The sequence below is a fragment of the Herpailurus yagouaroundi genome, unplaced genomic scaffold, assembly GCF_014898765.1.
Source record: "Herpailurus yagouaroundi ecotype Mexico unplaced genomic scaffold, PumYag 184, whole genome shotgun sequence".
In the NCBI taxonomy this organism is placed as follows: Eukaryota; Metazoa; Chordata; class Mammalia; order Carnivora; family Felidae; genus Herpailurus; species Herpailurus yagouaroundi.
The window spans coordinates 9,785,945-9,800,947 of NW_024412415.1; the positions used below are offsets into that span (position 1 = coordinate 9,785,945).

Genomic DNA, 15,003 nt, shown 5'->3' on the forward strand with positions numbered 1-15,003 from the left:
CCAAGGGATACAGGAGTGCTGATGCATAGGGGCATTTGTACCCTAATGTTTATAGCAGCACTTTCAACAATAGCCAAATTATGGAAAGAGCCTAAACGTCCATCAACTGATGAATGGATAAAGAAATTGTGGTTTATATATATACACAATGGAATACTATGTGGCAATGAGAAAGAATGAAATATGGCCCTTTGTAGCAACATGGATGGAACTGGAGAGTGTTATGCTAAGTGAAATAAGTCATGCAGAGAAAGACAGATACCATACATTTTCACTCTTACGTGGATCCTGAGAAACTTAACAGAAGACCATGGGGGAGGGGGGAAAAAAAAGAGGTTAGAGAGGGAGGGAGCCAAAGCATAAGAGACTCTTAAAGACTGAGAATAAACTGAGGGTTGATGGGGGGTGGGAGGGAGGGGAGGGTGGGTGGTGGGTATTGAGGAGGGCACCTGTTGGGATGAGCACTGGGTGTTGCATGGAAACCAATTTGACAATAAATTTCATATTAAAAATAAAATAAAATAAAATAAAATAAAATAAAATAAAATAAAAGTAATCGTATGTGATCTTTTGTAACTGGCTTCTTTCACTTAGCATAATACTTTTAAGGTTCTTCAAATTGAAGCATGTTTCATTACCTCTCTTTTATAGCCAAATAATACATTATATCAATTTACCCATATTTGTTTATCCATTTATCAGCTGATGGGCAGTTGGGTTGTTTCTACCTTTTATTATGAATACTATATTTTATTATGAATACTATAATTTATTATGAATGCTATAATTTATTATGAATACTATATGAATATTATATTATCCTATAATACTATTTAATTACAATAATACTAATATATTATGTAAGTTCTAGATATAAGTTCCTTATCAGATAATATGATTTGCAAACATATTTCTCCCATTCTATAGGCTTTTCATTTTCTTCACAGTGTCTTTTGATGAAGTCTAATTATCTATTCTTTCTTTTATTACTCAGGCTTCTGCTGTCATATCTATCAATCCACTGCCAAATCTGAGGTCATGATGATTTACCCTCTGTTTTCTTCTAAGAGTTTTATAGTTTTAGCTCCCACATTTAGGTCTTTGACCCATTTTGAATTAATTTTTGTGTACAGTGTGAGCTAGGGATCCAGATTCATACTTTTGCATGGAGATATCCAGTTGTTCTGGTACCATTTGATAAAAAACAGTATTCCCTAGTGAATGGCCTTTGTATTCTAGTTGAAAAACAGTTGACCACAGACATGTGGGTTTACTTCCGAGCTCTCAAATCTATTCTCATGATCTCCATGCTTATCATTATGTCATACCACACTGTCTTGATTACTGTTGCTTTGTAGTAGGTTTTGAAATAGGGAAGTGAGAGTCTTCCAAGTCTGTTCTTTTCCAAGGTTGTTTTGGCTATTCTGGGTCTCTTAGAATTCAATATAAATTTTAGAGTAAGCCTGTCAATTTAAAAAAAGAGAGAGAAAAAAAAATTCCCAGCTGTAATTCTGATAGCAATTGTGCTGAATCTGTACATCAACTTGGGGAGTATGGCCTTTGATGTGATTTATAGTAAGAAATATATTTGGTCTTCACTGTTTCTGGTTCAGAGCTCCTGAAACTCTTGGAATTTCCAAAGGGATGAGAGGAATTTTTAAAAGTCTTACATTGTGCTATTGAAGTGACTTTTAGAAAGCATCTAAGATGGGGGCTGGGTGACCATGATTTAATCAACCATGCCCCTATGTAGTGAAACCCAAAAGGACAGAATATGGAGTACTTCTGGGTTGGTGAACACACAGAGATTTGGGGAAGGTGGTACACTCAGAGAGCTGAAAGATCTTAGCCTGTGGGATCTAATGCTTATTGCCAGGCAGACAGTGTCAGGGTTGAGCTAAATTTATGGGACCTAGGTCAGTGTCAACAGAGAACTGAGTTTGATGACTTGATGGTGGTGGGAAAAAACACCCATTGTACTGCTACATTAACAATTTTAAGTCTTGTAAATACCATCTGATTTCACTCATGCAGAATTTAAGAAACAAAACAAACGAGCAAAGGGGAAAAAAAGAAAGAGAGGCAAACCAAGAAACACACTCTTAACTATACAGAACAAACTGATGGTTACCAGAGGGGAGGTGAGGAAGGGGTGGGGATGGGAGAAATAGGTGATGGAGATTAAGGAGTACACTTGTCATGACGAGCACTGGGTAAAGTATGGAAGTGTTGAACCACTATATTGTATACCTGAAACTAACATTATACTATATGTTAACTAACTGGAATTAAAATAAAAACTTAAAAAAAAAAAAACCTGTAAGTCTTCTAATCCAGAAACATAGGATGTTTTTCCATTTATTGAGATCTTTAATTTCTTTCAACAGTGTTCAACAGTTTTCAGAATATAAATTTTATACTGCTTTTGGTATTTCTAAATATTTTATTCTATTTGATACTATAGTAAATGTGGATTTTTTTCTCAATTTCTTCTTCCGATTTTTCAAAACTGATGTATAAAAATATAAGTAATTTCTGTATAATTATCTTGTATCCTACATTCTTGCTGAACTTATTAGTTCTAATAATTTTTTTTTGTGGATTCCTTAAGATTTTCCATATACAAAGTCATGTTAATCTGCAAAGAGAGCTAGTTTTATTTTTTCTTTTCCAATCTGGATGCCTTTTCTTTTTCTTGCATTACTAATTGCCCTAGCTAGAACCTCCAATAGAGTATTAAATAGATGTGGCGAGAGCAGAATCTCTGTCTTGTTCCTGATCTTAAGGGGAAAGTATCTAATAGCTGTGAGGTTTTCCATATATGTCCTCTATCAGGGTTGAGAAAGTTCCTTATAAGTTTAAGTCTTTTTTATGATGAAAGTGTGCCGGCTTTAGTAAAAGGCTTTTGCTACATCTAGTAAGATGATCTTGTGGTTTGGGTTTTTTTTTTATTTTTTTATTTATTTATTTTTTATTTATTTTTTTAATATGGTGTATTATATTAACTGATTTTTAGATGTTAACCTATGGACTTTATTTTATATGCTATGAAGAGACTCATTATGCCATATTGCCCTGCTATTAGTAATGATGCTAATATTGATGACTAGTTTCAGGAGATGACAGTATGATACCTCCATTATAAAGTTTCACTTTTTTCCTTTATGACTAGCAGGTAATCTATGAGATGACAATTTAGAACTATGTGAATACTGTTCCTTATCAACTGATGTCTTAATGGGTTTAGCATCTATTAATGATCCTTGTCTGAATCAAATATTTCCTTAGGGTTTGCAAAGTGTTAATTATTCTAGGGGCGCTTGGGTGGCTCAGTTGGTTGAGTGTCCAACTTCGGTTCAGGTCATGATCTCACGGCTTGTGAGTTTGAGCCCCATGTCGGGCTCTATGCTGACGGCTCGGAGCCTGGGGCCTGCTTCGGATTCTGTGTCTCCCTCTCTCTGTGCCCTCCCCCACTCATGCTCTGTCTCTCACTCTCTCTCTCAAAAATAAATAAACATTAAAAAAAATTTTTTAAATGATGGGGCGCCTCTGTGGCTCAGTCGGTTGAGCGTCTGACTTCGGCCCAGGTCATGATCTCGCATCTCAGTCTGTGAGTTTGAGCCCTGCGTCGGGCTGTGTGCTCTCAGCTTGGAGCCTGAAGCCTGTTTCGGATTCTGTGTCTCCCTCTCTCTCTGCCCCTCCCCCACTCATGCTCTGTCTCTCTTTCTCTCTCTCTCAAAAATAAATAAACATTAAAAACAATTTTTTTAAATAAAAAATGTTAATTATTCTAATTCTACTAAATCTTCTCTATTAGGGAGCTAGCATGCATCTAGAAAGAAGAGCTTTACCTCATATACTGGTAATACTCGTTTACAATGGAATACAATTCCTATCAAAAAAGTAGAATAAATGCTTAGTTCATTCCCTTTACCAATTTTTAGAGTGAAGAAATTATATAATAACCATCACCATAGCAATGAACCAGTGACTTGGCAAAATTATTTTTTTATTTAAGCTCTCTATAAGTTTTATTAGGAATTCATGAATTTTCACGTACTTTGATTCATTCAATTATAGTAGTTACTTATTAGTATTATTATGATACTCCAATTGCCCAACTCAGATCAGTGACAGCTCTTTCAAGTTAGATCCTAGATTCTTTTAATACAAAGCCATCCTCACAAGCTTACCTATTCCCTGATAATGTATTTTCACCTGGTCAGGTATTTTTATAAGCCCTGATTTCTTTTAGTGAGTAATGCTACTTAAAGACATCAAAATCTGGGCGCTAAGGGTCTTCACTGCTATAAGGACTACATGGAACAGTTTAAAGACTACTAAAACTATTTCTTGAAGTTTTGAAAAGGATTACTCTGTGAAACCATTTGAACACAGCATTTTTTAGGGAAGTACTTTCTTGTGACAGACTATATTCTGAATCTCTTCAATGGTTATTAACTGTTTATGTTTTCTCTTTGTTTGAATAAATTATAAAATTGTATATTTGATAAAATGATCCATCTTCAAATGTATTTGCACAGAGTCATATAAAGAGTCTTTTATAATCCTTTCAATTTCTTCTTTGTCTATGGGTCTATAGTTATTTTCCCATTCTCCTTCCTAACTGTCTGTATCTGGGCTTGCCCACTTTTTCTTGATTAGGTATATAATGGATAATCAATTTGTTGACTATTTTTTTTTTAAGAAAAGCATTATTAAAGTTATGTGTCAATTCTACCGTTCCATTTGCTCTTTTAGGCTTATATATTGTTCATTCTTACTTATCAAATTGACTGCTTAACAAATAGAACCAAGAAATTCACTCTTTCTTTAGACAAAGAACACAGAGTGGAATAAAACTCCTTACATTTAAACACTGGAACATAAAACTCAGGATTCTTAATGGAATTGAGTTTAATCCACACACATAACATTTATCTCCATCTAATTGTATCAAGCTTAAAATAATTAGCAACTTTTAAAAATAATATCCTTACCTCTTTTGTGGTACCTGCTCTTCCAGGTTCATGACTTATACAAAAAGGGCCTGTTTTCCATGCCTCTGTGTCTCCACAGTCACAAAATCCCCCTCCAGTAGAAGTATGCATCTGACAAATGAAAAATGAGTTTGTCTTGATTTCAAAACATCTTACAAAGCAAGAAAGGATAAAGATGACTCAATACTCCCCAGTACTTAAACCCTACTTGCCTTTAATGAAATAGAAAATATATCCGAAACCATTTTAGTTTAACAAGAAAATAATCTAAATACTTAATCATAACAAAAATGATCCTTCAAAGTGATAAAATTTTGAAACATGCTTTGAAACATCTAATTTTTAAATAACAATTTTTAAAATTGTGTGCTAATGGAGAACAGATTGTGAAGTATGCAAAAAAAAACAAAACAAAAAACCACCATACAACACCTAAAATGCTCGAGTAATAAGATTTTTCTGCTTAAACACACTTCTAAAACTCATTATAATAATACTTATATGTTGAAGAAATGTATACAATATTTACAATTATTTGATGTTCCATTGTACCTAAATTTTTTACAACCCTTTTCCTTTGAAGGTTCCTGCAAACAACAAAAAAAATAATGCAGATATGTGAATCCAGATAGAGGATGATGACAATGGCCTAATTCTGAATCTCTCCCCAAATTCCCCCCTCCAAAACATACAATGAACAAGGAAAGCACTAAAACCACATGACTCATGTCTGCAGCATTACTGAGAGATGAAAAATAAATGCCATGATCTTCAAATGATTTGTTCCATTAAAGTTCCTGTTGCCTATTACTTCAAGCTTACAAATGCAGACGAGAAAGGAGCTTAAGAGATTCCATGAAAGAGAAGAGATGGGTACAGAGGACATAGATGAAGCACAGACAAAATCATGCCCAAAATCATGCTGAGGAACAACTACTGAACACAGGTTGAGACTTGAGGGTTCACAGACAAAGAGATCAAAAGTGAGTAGGACCAGCAGTAGCAACCTCAGAGAAGCATTGCTTTTGTAGGAAAATGAAATACAGAAAAAAAGGTGATAAGCCCTTAAAGATTTGTCAGTAAATGAAAAAAGGAAACAAGAAGGAAAAATTCAGGCTCCTACAGAAATGAGAGAAACAACACACGCCAAATGCTCTCATCTCACCTCTACTTTCAACATCATCTATAAAAGAAATTACACAGAAGAGGGTAGAACTGACAGAAAACAGCGCTTGTAAACCCTGTCCATGAAATGAAAAAGAAGAAACAGACCATATTCATTCAAAACTATAACTAGGGTGCCTGGGTGGCTCAGTCAGTTAAGTGTCCACCTTCGGCTCAGGTCATGATCTTGTGGTTTGTGGGTTCAAGCCCCATGTTGGGCACTGTGCTGACAGCTGAGAGCCTAGAGCCTGGTTTGGATTCTGTGCCTCCCTCTCTCTCTGCCCCTCCCCCACTCTCTCTCTCTCTTTCTCTCTCTCTCTGAAAAGCAAACATTAAAAAAAATTTTAATATATATACAAAACTATTACCAAAAAAGAAAGGCAAAAAATGCAGTCAGAGCCAAAGCCCAACCACAAAACTGAAGAAAACTGTAATGTAATGCTCTAAACTTAATTACATGCCTCAAACAAACAGTTGCTGGATATGAAAGCCTTTAATCGGATTAAAGCACCTTTAATTAGAAATACAGAAACTAAGATCAGACATGGACACAAAAGGAATATGAGACTTGACTGAACTCGGGGAAAAAAATAGCAGAAAACTAGAAAATCCTACTTGAAGTGAATTCTAAATTACAAGGTATCCAAGACAAAAGACTCAAATGAAAAATAAACAGCATTGAAACAAAGCAGGAAAATAATCAACAAATGATAATGCAACGAAGCAAAGACATACAGGGTCAGAGAGAAAGTGGTTGCAACAGAAGATAGACATAAAAGAGCCAACCTAAGTATAAATGGAGTCACCAAAGAAGAAAATCTAAACAATGGAATAGAGCTGTTATTTAAAACTATAATCTGGGGCGCCTGGGTGGCTCAGTTGGTTAGGCATCCTACTCTTGATTTCAGCTCAGGTCATTATCTCAGTTGTGAGATGGAGCCCCACATTGGGCTCCTCTGTGTTGGGTGTGGAGCCTGCTTAAGATTCTCTCTCTCCCTCAGCCCTTCCCCGGTTCATGCTCTCTCTCTCAAAACACAAAAACAGAAACCCCCATTGTAATCTAAGGAAACTTCCTGAAAATAAAAGACCTAAATCTAAACATTGAAAGCACTCATGAATAACTAAAACTCAACCCAGTATCATCAACTCTGAAGTATATCCTACTAAAATTGTTCGAATTTATTTATTTTTATTTTTTAATGTTTATTTTTGAGAGAGAGAGAGATAGGGCATGAGTGGGAGAGGGGCAGAGAGAGAGAGAAACACAGAATCCAAAGCAGGCTCCAGGCTCTGAGCTGTCAGCACACAGCCCGACAAGGGGCTTGAACCCATGAACTGCAAAATCATGACCTGAGCTGAAGTTGGACAATTAATCAACTGAGTCACCCGGGCGCCTCTAAAATTGCCAGACTTTAAAGATAAATGTCCTGAGGCCTTCTGGCAAAAAGATGAAATAACATAATAGCAAGAAAACTAGACTGGTAACAGGCTTCTCAATAGCAACATGTAAAACAAGACAACAGCAAGGCCCTGTTTTCAAGCAAAGAAAATGCAAACCAAGGATACTGTCTCCAACCAAGCTATAAAAATAGAATTTTGAACATGTCATCACTTAGGGAATACTGTATATATGCACCCTTCCTGAGGAATCTACTTGAAGAGAGGTCGGGAGCTTTATGTATAAAGAAACAGACATGAATATGTGAATATGTCAGGCTTTGCAAGTCATACAGTCTCTGCTGAATTACTCAAGTTCTACTGCTGTAGTGCAGAAGTAGCCATAGACAACAAATAAATAAATAAGCATTGCTATGTTCCAATAAAACTTTATTTATGGGCACCAGAATTTTATTTTTATATAATTTTTATGTACCATGAAATAGGACTTTTAATTTCACATAATTATCATGTATCACAAAATATTATTTTTCTTATCTTTTTCCCAGCCATCTAGAGATATAAAAACATACTTAGCTTGTAGGCCATACAAAACTGGTAGCAAATCAGATTTAACCCACAAACTTTAGTTCAGCAAACCCTAGAGGATGGGCTTCATCTGACCAAGAGGTGACTAGGAAGACTTTAGAAAAAGGATAGAAGGTGAACATTTTACAAATTTAATTGCAGAGTTAAGAACAAGTCAAAAGTAAAGGCTTGAACTCATGAATAGTGAGATGACCTGCACTGAAACCAAGAGTCAGATGCTCAAATGACTGAGCCACCCAGGCGCCCCCCCCCATTTATTTTTATAATTAATTGTTAGACATCAGGTCTACGGATCCTCAGTGTTAGTCCTTTGGATCCTAACATTTCAAGAAACATTTGTTGAAAGATTTATGTCCCAGGTACTACGAAAGACACAAAGGTACAAAGTACATGAGACCTGGGCCTTGTCCTGGAGAGCTTATGGTCAGATGGGGATGAAGGGTACATAAATGTATCATTCCAATTTAGCAAATGAAGATAGAGACATACACAGGAAGGGGACACGGAAAAAGAAGACAGGTAGTGGGCTTTGTTTTCTTCTCCACATTTATTCTAATTGACTCTGGAATGTGTTCAATAAAATGATACCGGTTATAAGCTGGCCTGGTTTGTTATCAGCTTCCAAGATACAAAAAGACCCTAGTTAGATGAACTCAGCCACTATTTTGGTTTTATTCGATCAAAGTTACATTATTGTGATCTTTGCTTCTTAGAATTTAATCTACTTATCAAAACAACGACTCTGTCCTTTCAGCAAGGATGGTGGCAAAATAAACAAAGACCTTGTTCCTATTATCCAGGAATATGGCAAAGTTAAGTAGCCACCATTCCAAAATAAACAAAGAGAAACATTAAATTAAAAAAAATACAGTTCAATAAAACTGGGAAAACATTTTTTTAAGCTGGGCTCAGTTTGAAAATTTTCTGTTTAAAGGATTAAAGGTTTTCGCAGGTTCTGAAGGTTTCTGTACCACTACTTGTAACACGTTCAGTAAAATTCTTTCCTGAAGCAATTAGGCAAAATATACTAACAACCTTTTTTGTTTTTTACAACAGTTGTACGTTTAAAGAAACATTAAGCAATAAATACTGAGTTCCCATATATTCCTTCTCTCCTGACCACACAGTTTCCCCTACTATTGACAGCTTGCCTTAGAATGGTACATTTGTTTCAACTGAGAAGTCAAAGTTGACACATTATTTTTTGATACATTATTATTAACTAGAGTCCATAATTCACATTAGGGTTCTCTGTGTTGTACACTTTTTTGGTTCTAACAAATTAATAATGACATGTATATACCACTACGGTATCACACAGAATAAACACCCCCTCTGTGCTCCACCTATTCATTCCTCCATCCCTTCCACCATCATCTCCCAGGCCCTGGGAATAGCTAATCTTTTTACAGCCTCCACAGTGTCGCCTTTCCCAGAATGTGATACAGCTGGAATCACACAGTATATAGCTTTGCACAGTGGCTTCTTTCACTTTGTAATATGCATTTAAGGTCTTGCCCTCTCTTTTAGTAGCTCATTTCTTTTTATCACTGAAGGATATTCCATTGTATTGGTATACCAAAGTTGGTTTATCCATTCATCTATTATGGACATCTTGGATGCTTCCAAATTTTGGCAAATATTAATAAAGCTGCTATAATCATTCTTGTGCACTTTTTTGTATGGACATAAGTTTTCAGTTTATTTGGGTAAATATCAAGGAACACAACTCCTGGATTGTATGGTTACAGTATGTTTATTTATTTATTTTTATTACTTTTTAATGTTTATTTATTTTTGGGAGAGACCAAGTGAGGGAGGGGCAGAGAGAGGGAGACAGAGAATCCGAGGCAGGCCCTGTGAGGTCAGCACAGAGCCCAATGTGGGACGTGAACTCATATAAACCGTGAGATGGTGACCTGAGCTGAAATCGAGAGTTGGATGCTTAACTGACTGAGCCACCCAAGTGTTCTTTTTTTTTTTTTTTTTTTTTTTAGTTTATCTATTTTGAGAGAGAGAAAGCACACCTGTGAGATCAAGGCAGGAGCAGAGAGAGAGAGAGAGAGAGAGAGAGAGAGAATCCCAAGCAGGTTCTGTGCTACCAGCACACAGCCCAATGGCAGCCCTACACGAGGCTTGATCCCATGAACCAGGATACAATGACCCAGCTGAAATCAAGAGCTGGATGCTCAACCAACTGAGTCACCCAGGCACCCCAGTATTCTTCTATAAGAAACTGCTAAACTGTCTTCCAAAGTACTATTCTGCATTTTCCCTAGCAATGAATAAGAGCTTCTGTTGTTCCCATACTCATCAGCATTTGATGCTGGATTTGGGCCATTCTAATATGTGTGGAGTGGTACTTCATTTTTGTTTTAATTTAATAACATATGATGGTGAGCATTTTTCATGTACTCATTGGCCATTTATATATTTTCTTGGTAAAGTTTGTTTCAGATCTTTTGCCCATTTTTTAAATGTGTTGTTCACCTTCTTATTATTTAATTTTAAGAGTACTTTGTATGTTTTGGATACCACTCCTTTATCACAAAGTGTATTGCAAACACTTTCATCTAGTCTGTGGCTTGTTTTTTTTTTTTTATTTTCTGAAATGTCTTTATTTTTTAATCCAATAATTCCACTTCTGAGAATTTATCCTAAGAAAATAATCCGACATAGAGAAAAGTGATTCACACATAAAGATGTTTATAGCAACAATGCAATGCTTATCTTAAAAAAAGAAACTGAATCCTAATTACATTCCCCCAATAATAGATAAATAGTTCAAATAAATTATGGTTAAATATTATATACACAATATGTTTTAAAAGAAACACCAAAAATCGAATGCATAATTTTATATATTTTGCTTTTTCCATATAAAAGTATACCATGAAAGGGGCTCTTGGATGTCTCGGTTGAGCATCCAACTATTGGTTTCGGCACACATCATGATCTCATGGTTCGTGAGTTCAAGCCCTGCATCAGGCTTCATGCACACCGACAGTGTGGAGCCTGCTTGGGGTTCTCTCTCTCTCCCTTTCCCTCTTTCTGTCCCTCTCCTACTCACACACATGCTCTCTCTCTCAAAATAAATAAACTTATACTACACTGTAGTCTATTGTCTAAGTTTTTAAGTGTCATTATGTCTAAAATATGATATACATACCTTAATTTAAAAATACTTTATTGTTAAAAATGCTAACCATCATCTAAACTTTCAGTGAATTGTAATCTTTTTGCAGGTGGAGGGTCTTACCCTGACGTTGATGGCTGCTGACTGATCAGGGTGGTGTTTGCTGAAGAAGGAGTGGCTGTGTCAAGTTCTTAAAATAAGACAACAATGAAGTATGCCACACTGATAGACTCTTTCTTTCATGAACAATTCCTCTGTTCCACGCAATGCTGTTTGATGTTTTATCTACACTAGAACTTCTTTCAAAATTGAAGTCAATCCTCTCAAACCCTGCTACTAAGTTATCAACTAAGTTTATGGGATATTTTGTCATCATTTCAACAATCTTTACCAGGATTAGATTCCATCTCAAGAAACCACTTTCTCTGCTCATTTACCAAAAATCAACTCCTCATCCATTAATTACAATTTGATCATGAGACTGCAGCAATTCAGTCACATCTTCAGCCTCCACTTCACAGACTAGTTCTCTTGTTATTTCCACATCTGCAGTTAACTTCCTCCAGCACAGTCCTGAAATGCTCAAAGTCATCCATGATGGTTGGAATCAACTTTTTCCAAATTCCTGCTCATGTTTCTTGCTCTTCACATGAAATCATGAATGTTCTTAATGGCATCTAAAGTGATGAATCCTTTCCATAAACTTTTCAATGTACTTTTCCCAGATCCATCAAAGGAATTACCATCTATAGCAACAATAGGTTTAGGACTACAGTATTTCTTAAATAGTAAGACTTGCAAGTTGAAATGACTCCTTGATCTATGGGCTGCAGAATGGATGTTGTGTTAGCAGGCATGAAACAACATTCATCTCATTGTACACCTCCATCAGAGCTCTTCGTTACCCAGGTGCATTGTCAATGAGCAGTCATATTTTGAAAAGAATCTTTTTCTGAGCAGTAGGTCTCAGCAGTTGGCTTAACATATTCAGTAAACCATGTTGTAAACAGATATAATGTCATCCAGGCTTTGTTGTTCCATTTATAGAGCATAGGCAAACTAGATTTAGTGTAATTCTTAAGGGCTCTAGGATTTTCAGAAGTGTAGGGGTGCCTGGCTGGCTCCATCAGAAGAGCATGTGACTCTTGATCTTGGGGTCATGAGTTTAAGCCCCATGTTGCATGTAGAAATTACTTAAAATGAATAAACAAAATTTAAAAAAATGTAAATGAGCACTGGGTTCAACTTTAACACATCAGTTGCATTAGCCCCTAACAAGAAAGTCAGTATGTCCTTTGAAGCCTTGAAGCCAGGCATTGACTTCTTTCTAACTATGAAAGTTCTAGATGGCATCTTCTTCCAATACAAGGCTATTTTGTCTACACTGCAAATCTATTGTTGAGTGTAGCCACCTTCATTAATGATCTTAGCTAGATCTTCTGGATAATGTGCTGCAGCTTCTACATTGGCACTTGCTGCTTCACCTTGCACTTTACATTATCCTTTACAGAACTGAAGAGAGTTAGGGCCTTGCTCTGGATTGGATTAGGCTTTGGCTTAAGGGAATGCTGTGGCTGATTTGATCTTCTATCCAGAACACTCAGATTTTCTCCATAACAGCAATAAGGCTGTTTGACTTTCTTGGGGCACCTGGATGCCTCAGTGGGTTAAGCACCTGACTTTGGCTCAGGTCATAATCTTGAGATCTGAGTTTGAGCCCCACATCCAGCTCGGTGCTGACAGCTCAGAGCCTGGAGCCTACTTCAGATTCTGTGTTTCCCTTTCTCTCTCCCTTACCCTCTTCTCCACTCACCCTGTCTCTCTCTCACAAAATAAATAAACATTAAAAAAAAGGGGGGGCGCTAGGTGGCTCAGTCGGTTAAGTGTCCAACTTCAGCTCAGGTCATGATCTCACAGTCCATGAGTTTGAGCCCCGGGTTGGGCTGTGCGCTGACAGCTCAGAGCCTGGAGCATGCTTCGGATTCTGTGTCTCCCTCTCTCTCTGACCCTCTACTGCTCAGGCTCTGTCTCTGTCTCAAAAATAAATAAAAAGATATAAAAAAAATAAAAAAATAAAACCTCTTCCTTTGCCTTCATAACTTAGCAAACTAGTACACTTAGCAAATCGGCTTTCAGCCCAACTCAGCTTTAAACATACCTTCCCAGGGGCGCCTGGGTAGCTCAGTTGGTTAAGCGGCCGACTTCAGCTCAGGTCATGATCTCGCGGTCCGTGAGTTCGAGCCCCGCGTCGGGCTCTGTGCTGACAGCTCAGAGCCTGGAGCCTGTTTCAGATTCTGTGTCTCCCTCTCTCTCTGCCCCTCCCCCGTTCATGCTCTGTCTCTCTCTGTCTCAAAAATAAACGTTAAAAAAAAAAAACAAAAAAAAAAAACAAAAAAAAACCATACCTTCCCAACTAAGCTTAATCATTTCTAGCTTTTGATTTAACATGAGAAACATGTGATTATTCCTTTCACTTGAACACTTAGAGGTCACTGCAGGGTTATTAATTGGCATGATTTCAATACATTTGAATCTCAGGGAATAGGTAGGCCTGAGTATAGTGAGGGAGATGGAGAAATGGCCAGTGAATGGCACAGTCAGAACACACACACCTGTATCAGTTAAGTTTGCCATTTTACATGGGTGCAGTTCGTGACAGCGCGAGACAATTACAACACCAAATATCACTGATCACCATAACAAGTATAATAATAGTAATAAAGTCTGAAATACTGCAAGAATTACCAAAATGTGACACAGAGACACGGAGCAAGGAAATGCTGTTGGAAAAATGGTACCAATAGACTTATTTGACTCAGGGTTGCCACAAACCTTCAATTGTAAAAAACACAGTCTGCAAAGCATAATTAGGTGAAATGCAATAAAATGAGGTATGCCTATATGTTGTTTTTTGTAACTCACTTTCCTCATTTTAGATAAAGGAAACATTTATCTACACTAAAAATAATGTTAGGGTGCCTGGGTGGCTCAGTTGGTTGAGCGTCCGACTTCAGCTCAGGTCATGATCTCACGGTTCGTGGGTTCGAGCCCTGCATTGGGCTCTGGCTGACAGCTCGGAGCCTGAAGCCTGCTTTGGATTCTGTGTCTCCCTCTCTCTGTCCCTCCCCCACTCACACTCTGTCTCTTTCTCAAAAATCAATACATATGTAAAAAAAAAAAAGAACATCTTGGATGAGATTTAGATAATTGGTGCCAATTTGGAAGTGACTTAATACTGAAAATATTAAAAACTGAGCAAGTCACAAAAATCAGATCACTATTAACCCTTGGAAGGCTAAAAAATAATAATAATCTTTAGGGGTGCTCAGTTGGTTGAGCATCTGACTCTTGATTTCTGTACAGGTCATGGTATCATGGGGCAATATTGAGCCCCATCTTAGGCTCTGTGCTGACAGCACCCAGACGGCTTTGGATTCTTTCTGCCCCTCCCTGGCTCACAAAAGAAAGGAAAGAAGGAAGGAAGGAAGGAAGGAAGGAAGGAAGGAAGGAAGGAAGGAAAAAAGAAAGAAAGAAAAAGAAGAAAAAAGTTTTTAGATAATCTTTAACAGTGGGTGCTTTTTTATTTTGAGGAGAAAATCTAGAGATTAGCTTTTAGGTGTTTTTTAAAACCAGTAATGCAGTATGTTCTCTCTTTTTATACACACTTTTTTTGTGTGTGCACATTTAAACGCTACTCTTTTAGCAAATTTCAAGTAA

General features: G+C 36.9%; 1 protein-coding gene across 2 annotated transcripts in view; it reads right to left on the reverse strand.

The window, feature by feature from the left end:
- The window catches only part of UBR1 (ubiquitin protein ligase E3 component n-recognin 1), a 135,670-nt gene that overhangs the window by 93,690 nt on the left and 26,977 nt on the right, over window positions 1-15,003 (reverse strand). For both annotated transcript variants that reach the window (XR_005795793.1, XM_040492444.1), the window contains exon 4: window positions 5,001-5,111. Coding sequence is in view for 1 of the 2 variants with exons in the window: in XM_040492444.1 (XP_040348378.1) it covers window positions 5,001-5,111 (111 nt within the window). In the remaining variant the exon portion in view is untranslated. The remainder of the gene's footprint in view (window positions 1-5,000; window positions 5,112-15,003) is intronic.